The sequence below is a fragment of the Peromyscus eremicus genome, chromosome 19 (genome assembly GCF_949786415.1).
Source record: "Peromyscus eremicus chromosome 19, PerEre_H2_v1, whole genome shotgun sequence".
NCBI classification, from domain to species: Eukaryota; Metazoa; Chordata; class Mammalia; order Rodentia; family Cricetidae; genus Peromyscus; species Peromyscus eremicus.
Window position 1 is genome coordinate 45,975,068 of NC_081435.1, and position 20,050 is coordinate 45,995,117.

General features: G+C 42.2%; 1 protein-coding gene across 1 annotated transcript in view; it reads right to left on the bottom strand.

Annotated features, from left to right (window-relative positions):
* The window catches only part of Fbn2 (fibrillin 2), a 216,533-nt gene that overhangs the window by 68,726 nt on the left and 127,757 nt on the right, over nt 1-20,050 (bottom strand). The window contains exons 19-25 of the mRNA XM_059246115.1: nt 17,616-17,741; nt 12,802-12,921; nt 5,455-5,592; nt 4,462-4,512; nt 3,886-4,011; nt 973-1,200; nt 332-457 (exon numbers count right to left, since the gene is read on the bottom strand). Coding sequence (XP_059102098.1) covers nt 332-457; nt 973-1,200; nt 3,886-4,011; nt 4,462-4,512; nt 5,455-5,592; nt 12,802-12,921; nt 17,616-17,741 — 915 coding nt within the window. The remainder of the gene's footprint in view (nt 1-331; nt 458-972; nt 1,201-3,885; nt 4,012-4,461; nt 4,513-5,454; nt 5,593-12,801; nt 12,922-17,615; nt 17,742-20,050) is intronic.

A 20,050-nucleotide genomic window follows, 5' to 3' on the forward strand; every position in this document is an offset into this window, starting at 1 on the left:
TGGCATTTTAGGCTATTTTGTAGCTCTCAAAATTCTTTGGAGAACTGGCTTTTAAGTTCAGTAAAAGAAAATAATAGTAATGTGTGTGTGTGTGTGTGTGTGTGTGTGTGAGAGAGAGAGAGAGAGAGAGAGAGAGAGAGTGTGTGTGTGTGTGTGTGTGTGTGTGTGTGTGAGAGAGAGAGAGAGAGAGAGAGAGAGAGAGAGAGAGAGAGAGAGAGAGAGAGAGAGAGAGAACGGGAGATCCTCATTGAGAAGATGGGCTTTTGAAGGCAGTATACTCACTGCCAAGGCAATGAAGACAGGCTTCATTAACGGACAAAACCCATCTTACCCGTACAGTTTCTCTCCTCCATGTCCAGGGCGAAGCCATTATTGCAGCGGCACTTGAAGCTTCCAATTGTGTTTCTGCACTTCCCATAGGTGCACATCCCGGGAAAGGCTTTGCACTCGTTGATATCTGCAAGCAGAGCGAGGCCCAACTGTGGAGCTGGTTGGCAGGAATGAGTCCCCCCATTGCCTTAACTTAAAAGTCTATCTCCATAGACAATAACCGTGCAGCCATGCAGCCGTGGACAGGGACCGCTCCTGGGGTCTGAAATAACTACAGAGGTGGCACGGGAAACGTTTCCACTGTTGAAGAGGAACTTCACCCTCAACTGAGTCTCACTCCTATATACCTGGGTGTTGGCTTATGAAGAACAGTGGGGGCAGAGATCTCTCTGCTACTGAGGACATGGGCAGGGCTACCTCTCTTCAAGCTATGTCAAAGGAAATGCAGGACAGTAGAAGTAGAGGAAGAGAATGATTAGCATTCTGTTTTCCCAGCTTTCTATCAATACTGTCTTTTGCACGTAATTTAGAGTTTTGGTCCTTAGGCTGGCTACAAATCACAGGTTGAAAACAGAACCCATTCTCAGAGAGTGTAGCGTGCCCTGGAACGTGTGATGGGCCACGGACCCAGCTTGCAGTTACCTTTGTAAAACGGACGCCCAGTGAGGATGTCCCCTCTGTTAGCAAAGCCTGGGCCCCGGGGGCACAGGGTCTCATATTCCTTGGTGCCAGGTTTGGGGCATTCTTCACACTCTGTGCCCCAAGCTGCCCCAACTGCACAGCAGCAGGCGTCCATGCGGAATTTCCCAGGAACGGGGTGGATGCATTCATCCTCATCCCACGTCAGGAAGCACTGCTCCACGCGGATATCTGCATCGACAAGCACAGTCTGCGCCTAAGTCGGGAGATTCACTCAACATCCCTATCCCACATCTGTTCAGTGACTCTCACACTGGGGGCCTCAGGCTACCTGGACTTAGCTCAAACTGCACATCTCCTAAAGGATTCTTTCCTCATCAATGGCAGTGCTGTGTGAAACCGACTCGAGAAAGCAGTGCATGATGGTAGGCCTGGAGACAGACCGAAAATGAGAAACCAGTCTGTCACCACCTTGAATGGTCTCCATAGTAACAGTCATTTAGTGGGAGTGAAGGTGGGTTCTTAGAAGATTATTTAACTCTCATAAGGAATCCTGAAACACTCTCCTGATGGCATGGCTCTTCCCTCCTAGCCCACGATCATGGCCTTTCATTTTCCTCATCAGAAAAAAAAAATAATTTCAATGGTGGCCTCTTCTTTTTCATCTGCTTAAAGTCATCTTACAGGAGTCCTGTTAGGGTCCAGTCATAAACAGCCATGGTCAGCTAGATCATTGCTGCATCCCTTTTGCAACTAGTAAAAATTTACTGAGTCTGCTTGACTAAAACATTATGTTTTTACTTCAAGTGGGTTTTGTTCTGTTGTTACAAATTGTGGATCTTGGTTTTCTCCTGAACCAGGCAGACCCATCAACTTCTTCACCATGAAGGAGCCAAATTATTTGTTTAAATGAATGAGCATTTTCCAAACTGTATGTTAGTGCCTAGCTTGAGTTATTCAGGGACTCAGCGCAGCGATGAACAGCCACACGGCAGGGTGAGATAGTACCGTCTATGGACAACATGCTCATGTGCTGGTCAACAGAAAGATGGCAGAACTCCAGTCACACACTTCTTAATGACAAATAGGAATAACAGGCTCAGAAAAGAATTTTTCTTAGCTAAACAAAAAGATTTTTTTTTTTTTTTTTTTTTTTGGTGAAAGCATTCTGAGATGTGACATCATGAGTGAGCTTGAAACCTGCTTCACAAAGGGAAGGTCTTCCCTGATGGAAAGGTCACCATGGCACAAAGACAAGTTTAATGTTCCAGTTATTGTCGGCCCTGAGTCTTCCGAGTTCTCAACCAAAGGTCACATCAGTATCTGCCTCCGTCTTTAACCTTGAGTTATATACATTTCCCAGAATCGAAACTGAGAAGAAGTATTTTATAAGAGCAAGCACGGTAAAGTTTCATTTTGAGTGTTCCATGCAGGGTGTCTACATGAACATGAAGAAAAGTCACACACTATACCACTTCCCAGAGTCTAATGACACAACTTCCCAAACACTGGTCTCCGAGTTGACTTTACCCAGCACGGCCACTAGGGAAGGAAGGATCTTTAGAAGATGTGAAGGATTTAGTTAGGTCCAGCTATGAAAGTATTGAGGTCCAGCGATCAAAAACCCTCTTTTGGCACTCCAATCAACATGCCCAATCAAAATAAACCAACTCATCCTAACACAGGGTTCCTATTTTCCACCTATAAACTGCCATTTGCCTATGGGTCACATCTATCTCCTCTCTATCCAGAGACATCCAGGTCAAATATTCCTTCTCCCTCTCCCTTGTCTCTTAGCCCCTGTCTTTGTCCCTCAGGGGCAAATCAATCTCCTTTGAGCTGAGAACTTGGTCTTGGTGTAGCTGTGCCAACTCTAGTCCTTTCGAAAACTTTACTACTCCACAGCTTATTGGGAAAAGTTATCTTTAAAAGAAAAAGTGTTGCTTACATATAACACAAAATAAACGAAAGCTTCTCTTTCCATTATAAAATTCAAATTCTTTCAGCTACGGCATCGATAAAGACTAAGGTGAAACCACTATCAGTACCATGCTGATAAGGAGTCTGAGCACTTTAGATCTTAAGAAAACAAAACATTAAGAAAATCTGCAGCTGTGCGGGTAGTGGGCGCACGCCTTTAATCCCAGCACTCAGGAGGCAGAGGCAGGTGGATATCTGTGAGTTCAAGGTTAGCCTGGTCCAGCCTGGTCTACAGAATGAGTTCCAGGACAGCCAAAGCTGCACAGAGAAACCCCGTTTTGAAAACCAAAAAACCCCAAACAAACAAAAACAAAACAAACTTCTATTTTTTTTTTTTTTTTTTTGGTTTTTCGAGACAGGGTTTCTCTGTGTAGCGTTGCGCCTTTCCTGGAACTCACTTGGTAGCCCAGGCTGGCCTCGAACTCACAGAGATCCGCCTGGCTCTGCCTCCCGAGTGCTGGGATTAAAGGCGTGCGCCACCACCGCCCGGCCTCTATTTTTTAAAAAAGGAAAACTTGCACTTTAATGGTGGTAGAGGAGGGAGCAGTATGATTGACATACCTTTGCCCCTCCCTTCCCCCTTTTATCTGGAAAGTATGGTTTCAGTGAGCTGGTACATGCTAACTTTTAAAATTCTAGGTTCAAATTATGTCTAGTTTCCTTTTGTGAATATAGTGAGAGTAACTCAACTTGTCTAAAGTATCAGAAACTAAAGCTTAAATGATAGTTTTTCTTTTTTCCTGTAAAAGTATGTTTTAAACAGAAACTATTTTAATAAAGCACATATTTTAATATCTTGGAGTGATTTTTTCCCCCTCAAACTGTATCTCATTTAAAGCAAATTTCTCCAGTACAGACTCTGGTTTTGGACTGGCCCAGAGGACAAAGAGCTGATGGTTAACTTCATGCATGTGGACAGGAAAGCATGCATCTTACCCAAACACACACGGCCCGTTCCATCCAGTGTAAGGCCTTCAGGGCATTCACAGTGGAAAGAGCCTTTGCTGTTGACACAGCGTCCATTTGGACAGACGCCAGGAAACACCTCACATTCATTAACATCTGTGGGGAAATGCAGTAAGCAGAAGGGTAAAGACGTTACAAATAGAAAAAGCAGGTGTAGCCTCATTTCCTGTGTAGGGTATTCAATCTGCAACAGCGTGGTGTGGATTATTACTTTAGTTAAAGCAAAAATATTCCACAACGCAGCCACCAGCTTTCCTGGGCACCAGCTGTGCAGACGGCCACAGCCATGCTGTCCATAAAAGTGCAGCCCAGACATGCTCCCTTGCCAGCTGTTCTGTGCCTTGAAGGCTGGGGACTTCCCTGGGAACTGTATAAAGAGGAGAAATGGGAACCTCGAAGCTATTTCCTAAGAGCACTGTGTTGATTACACTGAGTTATTTTAATTGAAATTTCAAGGGTCTGGAAAACAGTGACTAGCTCCTTGAGAGGGAATGGGAATTCTGTGCTCTTCTTTAAGGACTTGTTTCATTCAAGAATCACACCCACCTTCACAAGTCACACCTTTGATCCTGGCAAACCCTCTTGGGCAAGCTGCATCTGGAAGAGGAACAGGGCAGAATGTTACTTCGTTACAGAAGAAGAATACATTTGTCAGGCTCAGCACGAAGGAATTAAAACTTGAAGCTGGGTCACCAAGGCCAAGGGACCAGTTGTCTCCAATTCAAAAACTCCCCGCTTGCTGTGCTGCTGACACCATCCCTGTTGACCCAGACTGAAATGATTTCCCCGTCAATTCCTCTCTGCTCAAACTGACAAATGAATTAAAAGCAAACAAACTAAAGCCTCAAGGACAAGGCCATCCTGTCCCCCTGGACACATCCAAACGAGGACACCGAGTTTGAGCCAATTCTCTCTCCACATCTAAGAGACTTAGGAGGTCTACTCACACTTAATGGAAAACGCAAATATAAATGTCTAAAGAAGAATGAATTTCACCTGTGCTGTGGATATCGCTCTGTATAAATAAAATGCTGATTGGCCAGTGGCCAGGCAGGACGTATAGGCGGGACAAGCAGAGAAGAGAATTCTGGGAAGTGGAAGGCTGAGGCAGAGAGACACTGCCAGCCGCCAGGATGAGAAGCAGATGTTAAGATACCGGTAAGCCAGGAGCCACGTGGCAACTTATAGATTAATAGAAATGGGTTAATTTAAGATATAAGAACTAGATAACAAGAAGCCTGCCATGGCCATACAGTTTGTAAGCAATATAAGTCTCTGCGTGTTTACTTGGTTGGGTCTGAGTGGCTGCGGGACTGGCGGGTGAGAGAGATTTGTCCTGACCATGGGCCAGGCAGGACCAGGAAAACTCAGCTACACATCTGGGAAGACAATTTTGGAGAGAATACAACATAGTGGTCTTCCTCACTAAAGATACACTGTGAGAAGGAACATCTGTTGACCCAGATGACATTCCAATCAACAGGTCTCGGGGCCTGGTCAGGCTCCTACCTAGCTCACAGCACTCACAGGGGCTCCTACCTAGCTCACAGCGCTCACAGGGGCTCCCCCAGGCAGCTCCAAGAGTAGCACAGCATTCGGATTTCAGAGTGGCCCCATTAATGTTCACTTCACAGCGGTTGTCCTGGATGTTGAGCCAGCATGTCCCTTTCAGGCTGTCTGAAAAGGAAGAGGAGAGGTTGGGAAGCTCTGATCTCTTAGGAAAAAAATGAACTCTGTGTTCATTCTCTACACCAAAGGGATTGTTACAGTGTAAAAAGGATACAAGAGTATTAATTCTTGAAATCATTTTTTACATCATATTCTTTGAGCATATTGACATGTGCCTGTATTTAAATACGACATACATCAAATATTGAACTTCACTATCCCACACAATGTGGCCGTTCGTACAACTGTATCTGCTAATAAGCTCTAGAGAAATAATCACTATTGCCCAAGGGTTTATTCTGGTACTAGAAATATGGTGCATTGCCATGATAACACCACATAACCCAGGTGGAGATGGACAACCTTTATGATACTTTGATATGCTTTGATAATTAAGAACAAATATATGTCATTTCCATTCTTCCCTCATTCTTCACCGAACAAGGCAGTCAAGATCTACATTCTATTTGAGAAGATCCAGTATTCCCCTAACTGAAGACATTTATTTGATGACTAGCTTGGAAAAAAATATCTTAAAAAACAAAACAAAACAAAGATGACAAACCTATGATGATAACACATAATGATAGATCCACCAGTCATCCCTGGCTCATACCAGGGCTGCTTTCTTTTAGTATTTTGTCCTGTGTGCTTACGTGTAATTTTAGCTCTACCTCCAAAACTAACGCATGTTTATTTATCATCAATGACTTGAGTGCACAGGGCAATATAAACAAGATATAAAAATCTCCTAGCAATTTGACCACCTGAGATAGCCACTCCCAATTTTTAAAACGTTTCCATATCTCATTTAACTTTTTCTTTTTAAATAGTGACATCTTCTTGAGCTACCACGAGCATCTTGCTTTTGAGTCCACATGTGCTGGAGGGTATGGCCAGTGGTGAGTGGAGCTTTTGATAGAACAACAGACTTTAATTGAGCAAAGGGTAAATGACAACTGATTCTGAAGCAGTGGCAACGAATTTATTCCAAGTGACAGGGCGAGTATTGACTGCCTATACAACTACAAGCTTAATTTTCTTTGTAGAACTGTGGCTCTCAGTTAAGTGTGCATGACATTGGCAATATTCCTGATTAATTGCAGATGCATAGCTCTGGGTGTGCAGCCAAGCAATCTGCATTCTTGACCATCTCCTCAGATGATTCTGATAACAAACTCTAGAACATATTTGATAGAAATTCCCACCATGCCCCCACAGCCAGGCATGGCCAAGCATGCCCAGCAGGACACTCAGTCACTTCTGCCTAGTCATTTCCGGGTCATACATCCTGCGTGAGCCATGACCCGCGGCTGCGTGGTTGCATAAAGCATGCAGTCCAACCACATGATCTATGCGCATGGGTGGAGTAGCCACGTGGGCCTGTGTGTGCAGGTGCAGCTTGGCCTTTAAAAGCCGGCCCCTAGGTTCCCCCACCCCCTTCACACATGTGTCCTTTCAGCAGGCCTGATCACATCTATCCTTTTCTCCTCATCTTAATAAAACTCTTGTTAGTGGATTCTGTCGTGTTTCGTGACTTTTTCTCGCAGTGTAAGAGCACTGCTAAAAAAGCAATATTGCTGCACACAATTGAGGGATATCAAAGCATATTCCCATAGAACTTACTGCAATCTCATTTAATTCTATGTGCAAAGCTTTACTTCTAAATTCAACAATAAAATATAAGCAAAAGTGACTCCACAAATCCAGAGAAGGAACTATGAGAGAATGATGATGCTTGGGCATATCACAAGAAGTTGTCATGGCCTAAATCCTGTGGGGGTAGAGATTAAACTAAAGCAACAATTCTTTCCTTGACCTAATATAAAAAGTTGTGGGCAAGAGTGTGGGAGGAGCTGGGTGAGGATGTAGGAGGAATTGAGTGTGGGCAGAGCTGAATGAGAGTGTAGGAGGAGCTGAGGGCCTGGGAGGAGCTGAGGGTCTGGGAGGAGCTGAGGGTCTGGGAGGAGCTGGGTAAGGGTGTGAGAAGACCTGAGCGTGTTGGAAGAGCTAGGTGTGGGTGTGGGAGGATCTGAGGGTGTGGGAGGAGCTGGGTGAGGGTGTAGGAGGAGCTGAGGGCCTGGGAGGAGCTGAAGGTCTGGGAGGAGCTGAGGGTGTTGGAGTAGCTGGATGAGGGTGTGGGAGGAGCTGCATGAGGGTGTGGGAAGAGCTGGGTAAGGGTGTGGGAGGAGCTGAGGGTGTGGGAGGAGCTGGGTAAGGGTGTGGGAGGAGCTGAGGGTGTGGGGGGAGCTGAGTAAGGGTATGGGAGGAGCTGAGGGTCTGGGAGGAGCTGGGTGAGGGTATGGGAGGAGCTGAGGGTGTTGGAAGAGCTAGGTGTGTTTTTCCTTTGGGGCAGTTTTTGGTTTGGGAAAAATCTCTGTACACTCCAGAAAGACTGACATATCAGCCAGCATCTGTACTTTCTCAAATGAAACACTCTATACAGATTTATACACACTTGTAAGTCCCATGACCCAGAGAAAACAGACCCATCCATAAGATTGAATTTAAATCTTCAATTATCCATATAACAACTGGTTTATCACCCTGGCTTTTGTTATTCAGAGTAAGATAAACTGTGACAGCAATTGCTACTATTCACTGGGCTAGTGACCAGAGTCATTCCAGACCCTCTTTATTTACTCAGTATATCTAAGGCCAATCAAGTATTTGGGTGCTAGTATCAAGATTCAAGTCAGTGAAGTCAGATTCTAGGCCCTCACCATGCAACACTTCACTTCTTAGGGTGGTACTACTGTGCACTAAGACGCAGGTTAGAGACTCATTGATACTTCCCCTCATGATTTTTGTATACACACAAGAGATGTAGGTGCAAAGATTTAATTATGGGTTAATTAAAATCTCTGAATAAAATAAATCAGGGTTAACATCTTGGGGGGAGGGAGAGACAGAGACAGACAGAGAGACTTTATTCAGGATGCTCAGAGAAGCCCCAACTCTGACAGCTTAATAGAAACAGGAAGAGGACAAGACACAGAACCTGGACGAGGACCATTCTAGCCACAGAGATCAAGAACAGTAGGTGCAGGCTGGACATGCATGAGCGAAGGCCCATGTGGCTCAGGGTGGAGGGTAGCAGGCAGAGGGCTGTGGGGGATGGTCACAGCAGGAAGGGGGTCATGAAAGTGACAAAATCTTTGGCAAGGATGGCCGCCCTTGCTCTGAAGAAATGGAGGAGCCACTGTGTTTAACAACTCCAGTTCCCACAAAAGAATGCCATGCTGACTTCTCTCTCCAAGCATAAGCTGAGGCCTGTGCAGAAATACTGTAGGCAGCATGTTTGGGAGTAAGAGGAAAATGGAGTCAATAGTATTAAGAAGAGACCTGGACAACGAAGATTAAGCTTCTTCTCAGGAAAGGAAATGGTCACCAGAGTGAGAACCAGACTACAGAAGGAAGAAATCTTTACCAGCTCTGCATCACACAGGGGTTAAAATCCAGTACACACAGAAATTTACAAAAGTTATCCCTCTCCCCCGCAAAAAAAAAAATCCCAAGTCATCAAATGAATACACAGACTAATGCACTGAACAGTTAGTTCTCAAAGAAGAAATACAAACAGCCAATAAACACTTGGAAATGTGTGCAATAGCCCTAGCTACCAGGGAAGTGCAAATGTAAACTGCTTTGACATTCCATCTCACCCTAGTCAGAACGGCCATCATCAAGAAGGCAAAAGACAGCACAGGCTGGCCAGGGTGTGGGAAAGAGGGACCCTTGTCCACTGTCGCCAGGATCAGAACTTAGCGTAGGACCACTCAAAATCAGAGTGGAGGCTCCTCAAGAAACTGAAAACAGAATTACCACAGATGACTCAGCAATATCACTCCTAGGTATATGCCCAAAGGACAAAAGACTGTGTCAACATATGACAGAGATACCTACACATTCATGTTTATAGCTTCACTACTCATAAACACCAAGAAATGGAACCAGGTTAGATGTCCATCTACATACAAACGCATACAGAAAATACGTATGTAGACATAATGGAATCTTGGGTAGCCATGAAGAAAAACCAAATGATGACTTTTATAGGAAAATAGACCCAACTGGAAATGGTTAAGTGAAAATAAGCAAGACTCAGAAAGACAAATATTGTATGTAGAACATAGATTTAAATATCTCTGTGTGTGTGTTCTTGTGTGTATTTATACATATATGTTTGCATATCACAACTAGAAAGGGGATGATGAGTGGGGAATAAGAGATTGTTAAGGGAGGTGGCAAATAGACACAATAATGGAATACACACACACACACACACACACACACACACACACACACACACACACACACACGGAAAGCCGAAAGGGTACCATTTAGGGAAAGAGAATGAATTGGTTTGTGTAGAGACAGTGACAGATGGGGCCTAATGGAGGAGGACAGGGGGGTGATGAATCAGAACACAGTGAAACAGGATGTGTATATGAAGATGCTGTGATGAAATCTATTACTACGGTAAGCTAACCTAAAATAATTAATTTTAAAATCAGAAGAGAAATAGTAGGTGGAGGGTGAAAAGTGGCTGAAATACGGGTAACCAGCAAACAAAATCAATAGATCCTGTTTATAGATTCAACGGGAAGCTTGGGAGTAAGGCATCGAGGCTGAGGAGGAGAATTTGGGGTGACAATTGAGAGAATGGAGCTGCCATTGGCGAAGATAAATATGTGTCCAAGAAACAGGATCTAGTTCGAAAATCAGAACCTGGTTTCAGACACGTTCTGTTGAGATGTCACAAGACATGCTAACAGAAACAGTTGCAGCCGGGTGGAAACCTAAGCCTGGAATTCATGGAAAGGTGAGGATGGGTCCACGGAATTGAGAAACAGGGGTGAGTGCACACAGAAAGGCAAAGAGATTAAGGACCCACCAGTGATATACTTCAGGCTGGATGTCGGGTGGGTAAGAATGACACAGCAAAAGATATTTTTAAAAAAGGAGTCAAGACGCCGGGCGGTGGTGGCACACGCCTTTAATCCCAGCACTCGGGAGGCAGAGCCAGGCGGATCTCTGTGGGTTCGAGGCCAGCCTAGACTACCAAGTGAGTCCCAGGAAAGGCGCAAAGCTACACAGAGAAACCCTGTCTCAAAAAACCAAAAAAAAAAAAAAAAAAAAAAAAAAAAAATTCAAGAAACAGTTGTGCTTGGGATGTCCACAACGCAAATCCTGAGAGAGCGGGTGACAGACTTCTTTGCTAATAGTCTACCATAAGGAATAGACCGTGGGATCCAATAGCAGGAAAGCTGCTGTTCTTTTACGTCCATAGGAGTTAGGGACATAAGGCCAGAGTGCATGCAGACCCAGGACGAAGACAAGGGACACAGGTATGGATTACATGGCACTATGGCGCTAGAGCAGTACCACACAGGAAAAGTGAATCAAGTGTGTTGTTCTGTCAAGGTTAACAATACTAACCAGAATACGATAGTCTTTTAAACATTTACAAAACCACTTAGGATCATCTTTGGTATATCTGAAGGATTAACTCAAACTCTGTAACTATTCTTAGTACACAATGAAGTCACAGAAGCTCTAAGTTTAAATTAGTAACCAAAAAGCAGAATTTTCATTTCTTAATGACTTAAACCCTGTGACTAGAGGTGGTGGGGTAGTCACTGATTAGAGTCACTGATAGCCCCATTGAAAACACGTTCAAGGCAGGCTGGAGAGATGGCTCAGCGGGTAAGGGTGCTTGCCAACAAGCCTGGGGACCTGAGTTCTATTCCTGGGATTCACTTGGTGGAAAGAGAAAACCAACGGAAACACATTTTATCATAATGAATGAAAAACTGAAGACACTGGCCAGGGAAATGTGGTGGTGTTTAGTTGTTGGCAAATGGAAGAATGACTTAATAACTTGGGAATAAGACATCTTTGTTTCATTAATAACTATAAAGACAAAAGGCCAGGATGATAAAAGTCTATATGATGAATCAAAAAGGAAGATGTCTTTGATGCTCAAGTGGCATACAGATCGCTTTCTCAGACTATTTGACTGATGCTGAGTTCATTTCCTTTATATAATAAAAATAATTCCATCTTAGTTGGAAACTGTGCTTTAGCAAAAATATTTCTGCTTTACAGATCTAGTCCCATACCCCTAAACACTAGTAATTAGATTTTTTTAAAAAATAGAGCCTTGTCCCAGGTGTGTGGCAACTGATTTTTAAAAGGAAAGCTGAGCAGTGCTTATATTTCAGTGGCCATGTTTCACTAGGAAATGAACACATGACTCCAAAGAGGGTTCCATTGATAATATGGGTCTCGGTCATTTCGAATTAAAAACAAGTAGGTAAGCTAGCATCCAACTCTCTATGGAGACAATGATAAAAATACTTGTGTCTTTACTTAACTATTAAATCACTAATGCATTTTGGCTAGACAACAAACAAGAACTTGCCCATTTATATGACACCATGGAAAACTCCCTTTAAAGGTGGATGTTAGGTATCCATGGAGATTGTGGCATGCTGCTAGATTATGGAGAAATGTCTGAGGCAGACTTTCCCGGACACATAACATTTTTTCCTAGATCAGACTATCTTGCTCTGTATACATTCTGTGTCATTACCAAGACCTGGTCTTAAGCAGGCATGGTGGCCCATGCCTGCAATCTCAGGATCTGTGAAGTTGAGACAGAGGAATTGTGAATTCCCAATCAGCCCGCTCTGCATCAGGTCCTAGGCCAGCCTGGGCTATACATCAAAAACTTATCTTGGAACAAAACTTGGAATAAAAGAACTGGCCTTAGACATTTTGAGTCATAGTATTATCCCCCTAGAGATTTTCCAAAGCAAAAGAACACTTATCTTCTTTTCTCTGGAGCCTATCAACTTGTGATGGATGAGAGAAAGGAAAATACTAAACTCCCTCTGTGTGTTCATGTTTAAAAATCTTCAAATTCTTGTTCTGTGAACTGAATCCAAATCCCATCATGTCTTTGATTACGAAAGAAGGTTTAAAGATCTGTGACAGGATTCAACTGTACCCGTGCCTAGAGCATTTGAAGGGTACGACAAAATGTGTATGTACAGAAGCGCTTACAACCACAGTGTCACGTATCTACTGACGTGAAAAGGGGGGCGTTCTAGAATGGAACAGCCTGCCTAACTTCTGTTCTTGTTCTGTTTCCACCACAGGAAGGCTGAGGTGTGGGATGACCTCCCCAGGGACTCCTTGTAGGGATCTCACCGATGCAGACGAATCCCGAGGGGCTGAGCTTGCTGCCGGGCGAACACTCACAGTGGAAGGAGCCCAGGTTGTTCCTGCAGGCCCCATTGACACATGGGTTGCTCTCACATTCATTTACATCTACAATGCAGAAGGAAAAGATTCCGTTAGAGCTGCCATGGGTTTCTGGAAAATATTATTCCAGCAAGCCTCGCTATGCCAGAATGTCTGGTAAACTTGGCTCTTTTAATTTTAATAGGGACCTTCAAGGCCTGAAGTGAATGGGGAATGAAGACATGTGGTCTACAGCGTGGATGCACATCTACATGACTAAAGACTCGGTAGGACCATCAGGAACAGCCTATTTGGAAAAGGGTTCAGTATGTGTATCTTCTATGACTCTAAGTACATAGAGTTGATTTGGTTAGCTCTTTAATAGGTTGTAATCGAATGGCATAACAAAGGCTGATTGTTTTCTGCCTCTCATAGTTCTGTGAAGTTTGAATAGAAAAGCATGCCAACATTGGCTTTAATTCTGAACTCCTAGAGGGAAATCAGGAAACAAGGACTGGGATATTCATCCTGGCGACAGAATTTTCCCCAGTCACTATCCACCGTTCTCTTTCTTGAGCCCTTTACAGTTACATGATTTCTTAATGAATTACTTTGGTAAGACAAAAATTAGGAAAACTAGAGCTGGGGTAGGGTGGGAGAACTGTTCAATGGCAGAGCACATGACTCGGGCCCTAAATCTAATCTCTAGAACCATTAAAGATAGAAAGAAAATACTAGCTTTGATTGCACTCAGTAGGACTCCAATGATTACGGCTCTTAGTCTTAAGTCAAATGATATACTAGTAACGTAAGCAATTCTTGTTTATGTCAAAAGCAAATAGAATCATAGTACACCTACATTTTCAAGAGGTGTCTAAGAAATTCTCCAAGTTATGAAGTTAAATACCTAAACATGTGAGTTAATAAAAGGTAAACACAGGTCTCAGTTAAAATATGAACAAGAACATCAAGGACACTTTCCATTCAATCCAATTACTCAGCTACAAAAGCTGCCACTCAATCCCATCTCTCCTTGCTTAAGTATTCCAAACATAACAATGTATGTCAATACTTTTAGGTTAAACAGTAGGGTCTCTGAAGTCCCAAGGAGACACGCACCTCTACACCTATCTTTGGATTTAATACAGACACTTTTTTATTTAAAATATTGGAGAAGATTTGTAAGTAAAGCTAGAAGGCTCTAATGCTTGCTCCTGATTAACTCAAGTAAATATAAATAAACTAGTCCTGAAAGGGGCAGGCTCAGAGCTGACTGCCAGCCAATGGGTTTAAAATATCAACTCAAAAATCTATGTACAAAGACCAAAGATGTGCTAACATGGGAGGAAGAAACCTCATGCCAGCTTAAATCCTAAACAAAGAACTATAGGCAAGTAAGGAATGTTGAGAGCAGGGAAGATCCCCCGATTGGTTATTCAGTAGCAAGTGGTCAACCCTAAAAACATATCCATACAAGTAACATTATGTGGACTGAGCAGGTTAGATTTATATATTTAGACTCACACATGTAACAAAAAACAGAGGCCACGAACTTGAAAGACGAGTGCATAGGAGGAGTGGGAGAGAGAGAAGAGATGAGGAGAGAATTATATAATTATATTTTAATTAAAAAACCTGTGCAGAGAGCAATTACCGCCACTTCAGAATGTCTGAAGATGTGCTCAGGTATTAATTTAGCTCTTGAACTATAAATTATTGGGAGAAATATGAGTGCATTTTGCTTTCAGGTTGCTTGCAGTGGAAAAAGATTTCTTAAAAGAAAAATACAAGCATTTATAATACACTAATTCAAATGGGAGGTTTTTTAAATGGAAGCAAATATTCTACAATATTGAAATCCTTTCATGAAAATATAAGCACAAAAAAAACCCCCAAAACCTAGGGGGAGCAGGAAGTAGGCATTCCATCGGAGGGCAGTCCACGTTTAATTCTCCAATTAATTCATTTGTGAGAAGACTCCCCCCCCCCAAAAAAAAAGTGCTGGTGCCATAGTTTTACAAATATCCATTTTGGATTAAGCAATGGCCAACTCAAAAACACATACAGCAACAACTACAAATATCAACTATTTAGTTTTCCCTTAAATACAATGTTTTTATGGCGTAAATGTCATGGAACCAGAAACTGAAACAGTTCACTGTACATTTCTGGAAATAAACTTCAAAGCACATCTGGTTTACATTTAACTAGTTATGTCACTGGGAACACAATCTAAACCACAGTACTTGATGTCAAAATTTTAACTTTCACAGACTCTCCAAGCTCAAGCAAAATGAAATAATTTTTTTTTTTTGTAATCTCAGCCTAAAAAATACAGAGGAACTTCCTGCTTGTTGGTACTGTTGTTTATTACATATTTAAATTAATCTATTGAAAACATGAATTACAAATAGAATAAGTGAACAGAGAAAATACATATACAGAAAGCTGAAATTTGCAAAGAACCCAGTCCTAATTCTCTGTCTAGCCCATGGAAATTAATAAGAAAGACTAGAGTGGATAGAGCTCAGGCTGACAAACTGACTGTGCCCAATGGTGGAGGTAGGGATGCTCAAGGAGACAAGAGATGAGTGGCTTCTGGGTCTGTACAAACGTAGTTGTGAGGAAAACTTTAGATGAAACGCAAATAATTTAACAATGGGTAAAAAAGTTACTTGGGAAAGTTTCCTGTGTAAATCATTTTAATTTTTTTTAAATTTCACCAACATCATAAGGTTGGAGCCCAAATATTTTTCTATCGTTTCATTTTTATTCATACACCATGAACGTCTTTCCTATGAATAACAGATAAAGGTCATTTCCATATCAAAGGAAAGACTAAGATTTATTAAGAACAAGTGCCCTTTGAACAAAGTAAGTCAAGAAGTCTCTCCAACATTCCTTGTTGGCTGATTTGCCACTGAAGTGCCTTAAAATTTATGTGACCATCCAACATTTTGCTACTAAATGTCATTTGGTCTCTTACCTGCTTGGTAGTTTACCTATCGGTATCTTTCAACACCATCTTACTTGTTTTGACAATTTGGGGTACATATCACAGAACCAGACCCCAGCCACGTGGTTCCCACTCTTTTGCTCATGTGATCACCAGAGGCTATAGTTGCATATGACAGATGGGAAACCAGACCTTAATCATCAGTAGCTCTGAGTTCATCAAGATGGCATTTCATCTACTCTTGCTTTTTAAGTTTCCTGGGATTTAGACAAACTTACCTTTTTAATAGAGAACTGAATTGGTAAAATGGAAAAATGCAGCAGCAGAAGAAGGAATACCTAGGAAAAACAAACGCTAGAAACTCCCTATCTCATCACTCTGAAAAAAAAAAAAAAAAACAGTACAGGCAAATCTACTAGACAATCTTTTCTTGGAGAATGTTGAAGGTAAATGAGTGTTAGGAGTAGAATGGAAGCCAGAAAACAGAAAATGGCACAGGTATAGTCGAGGAGCCTGAGCTGGGTTTACCAACAAATGGCCCTCACTCTTAGGAAACCCCTAACCATCTGTGAAGAGAAGCCAAGTACTCCAGTCTGGGACGGATGAGTGTGTCCTGTCAGACAATAAGGGAAACAGTTACCTCAGCTAAGTTTAGGAAAATGTGATTTTATGTAAATGATTATCCACCCCCTCCTTGGTTAATTACTGTTTTTTTAGACGTCCCTCCGACTCAGTCCAAACTTAGAACTGTGCTATGCAATTGCATTCCACTGGCTTCAGCGAAGACATTTGTGTTCTGGCATCTTGTTCAATAGTCCTAACTTGCTTCTTTCCACAAGAATGCTTTGAAGTTAAAGAAGACGATGAGGAGAGAATGCTAACATCTTTTTTTTTTTTTTTTTTTTTTTTGGCATAATATAGTGCTATTGCATTTTTCCTGGGTGTGAAGTCACTAAGGAACAATTACACCCCCAGAAAAGGAAAGGGTCATTCTGCATTAATTAATATTAACTTTCTTAAAACAAGCCACTATTTGGAAGCAGTAACTGGATTCAAGCATAGGATAGGAATCCTCCGCAGGCTCACCTCATAGAAACTAAAGGAAAAAATGAACGATAGTGAAGAAACAGATTATTCTGAAGTGGAACTGTGATTAAGATATCAAATCATCACTGAATGCACTTATTCACAGCCTGAGCCTCAGTAAAAACAGAGACCTCCTCCAGCATTTAATTTGTTCAAGCAACTTGCCCAGCAGAAACTCATGGCATAAAAGAAGAGGTTTTAAAATCCTGACCTAATTTGGGTCTACAAACCCAAATGATAGCCTTCAACTTGTCAAATGGAAAGGACAATTTTCATAGACTACATATTCAGTGAGGAATTAGTTTCACATCGGCTCCACACATTTTCCTGGGTTGACACTATGAACTATCCATTTCATAACGAAGAGGCTAGCAGCCGAGTGCTTTTGGAATGTAGGTTTGTAGGTTAATGTGTCACAGGGATTTTTTTTTTAAAGGGTATGCCAAGTGAACAAAATCAGATATTTTATTTTAACAAGTAAAATAATACGGCTCTTTGTGTTAGTTTTTCCAAGTGCTTGTTGATATTCTATGTGAACAGAACAAACCAACAGTGTTTATAAATTGTGTTTATATGAATGCCTTTTCCAGAACTTCCACATCAGTGGACAGAGATCATAAAACAGGGAAGATATTCAGACACATGTTTTGACGACACTCCCTCGCTGTGACTGCTGTTGATACGTCTCGAGATGCTTCCTGGGCGCGGACATGCCAAGTGAAAAGAAGACAGCCCTTACCTTCACAGGTCTCCGTCTCGGTCCGGAACACATAGCCAGGGGGACATGTGCAGCTGTAACTCCCCGGGGTGTTTCTGCACAGACCATTGTCACACAGCAGCCTGTTTACCAAGCACTCATCAATATCTGCAAGCAGTCAGCGGAAGACAGGAGGGGGAACGGTTAAAGGCCTATCACACAGACCACCTACGTTTTATTTTTATTGGGTTTTGTCCCCCACTCTCCTCTCTGGCTCCGTATCTCTATGCCACACTAGAGCAAATATACCCATGCTATTCACACAGTACATTCTTACACTGGTGGATGCTTTTAAGATCTTCTGAAATCCTTTGGCAATGTGTAAGATGTAGCCAGGGCTCTTTCTTTCTTTTTCTTCAGTTACCTTTTTTTTTTCCCCCTAAATGGGATTATTTTAGGTTTATTTTTACATTTACAGCACTGATAAAATATATGAGAAAGTTAAACTCATTTGCCAGTAAACTTACATATAATAAAAATATGGTATTTTTCTTTTTTTTTTCCTGGTGACAATTCCAAGAATGCATTAAGGGTCGGTTAAGGAAAAAATTCCCATTGTGTTTTCAGCTAAGGAAGAGGAGTTACTAGGGGAGCACTGTGGATGCATTTTGTACATTCCTCTCGCCATCCGGAATGGCCCAGAGAAGACGGTTTAAAACCTGCGGTTGGTTCAAAAGTTCACATCAACTTTATCTCACTTTATTTTATTTGGAACAGATCTCACCGTGTAGCTCAGGCTGGCATCGAATTCACTCACTGTGGGCTGAGATTACAGGCAATGACTTCTTATCAGCCAGCAGCGTTACCAAGAGGAAGAAATAGCAACTATACTTGGGGATAAAGAGCGCCTTTGGCTTCACGTTACACGTTTCATCTTGCACACAGCTGCCCCCCTTTGTCAGAGGACATGCTGTCACCCCGATAATACTGAAAACGGGGATCGGAAAATGATTTCGCATATCATCACCATCGGTAGTTTTATCTTTCCGTTTTACTTGAGTTTTTCCCACTCTGGATGCAGTGTTTTGCTCTGATTCCGACTTTTAATATGCAGATTTAAATGAGAATTGTCTGAACCCAGTCACTTTTCTTCAGGGCTGTGGCCCCAGTAGGTTGGCCGAGCTCGAGTGAGTGGTGATACATGTATGCTTGTATGTGCGGCACAAACTGGACTCCACTGGTCTTTTATTTTTTTAAAGGGATGAAGTTGGTGGGGGTGGGAGAGTAGAAGTTGGAGAGAGGTGTGTGTAGAAGGCACTGGGGGAGAGGCAGGAGATGTATGATGAAAATGCTTTGTATGCACATATGAACTTCTCAAAAAAAAAAATCAAGACACACGTTAAAAAAAAAATCTAATCCCAATGAGGTCACATACTGTGTTACTAAGGTTGAGGATGTTGATGTATGTTTACTGAGGGACACAGTTCAATTCCATGAGAAATGGTAAGAAAATGGTGAGTCAAGCACTTGATAAGACTTACATGTTTTCTATGTTATCTCTGAGTGTGTGTTTTGGATGCATGCATGTGTGTGTACCATGTGCACACAATGTCTGTGGAGAGCAACAGAGGGCATCACGTTTCCTGACAACTGGGGTTATAGATAGTTATGAACCACCATGTGGGTACTGGGAACTGAATCCTGGTCCACTGGGAGGGCAGCCAGTGCTCTCAATGGCTGCAACATCTCTCCAATTCCTTCATCTATAAATTTTAACAAGCATCACATGTATGTAAAGTGTCCGAGCTCTGTCACCTGAGTTCTGAGTGGGAATGTTCACAAAATTTTTCTTGGTTTTAAAAGGGCCCCACCCACACGCTCATTTGGAAGTGCCCTTGCTTCTGCTGAATAAAAGATGGCTTGGTTTGTATTTATTTATTGAGACAGGATTTCCAGCCTGGCTGGCCTGGGACTATGACAGCTGTTGAACTTGAATTCCTGATCCCCCTGACTCCCAAATTCTGGGATTATAAATGCGGGCCACCACCCTTGGTTTACATAGTGCTGAGGATTGAACCCAAGACTTCCAAACTCCTAGCAACGGTCCCAAACTCCTGGCTCATCTGCATGCTTTTAGAACTGTTCAATGACCTTTGGCTGGTACCCTTTCCTGTATGTGTACAATCTATTTGAGTATATAATAATAAGAAAGTCCATCTGTATACATCTTAAACTCAAGATCAAATGGGTATGTTAAGTAATAAAACCATTAGCAGAAACACAGAATATTAAGTTTCGTTACTCATAATCATCAACTGTTGGGTTGTAAAAGGCATTACAGATAATTTGTAAGTATTCTATATAATGAAAGCTCCAATAATTCTCATTTTATGAAAATGACTCAATTGTCCTGTGGGGCAATGTTGATTCTATCCAGTCTCTTAAATATGTAAACTAATAAAGCACTGGACTGGAGG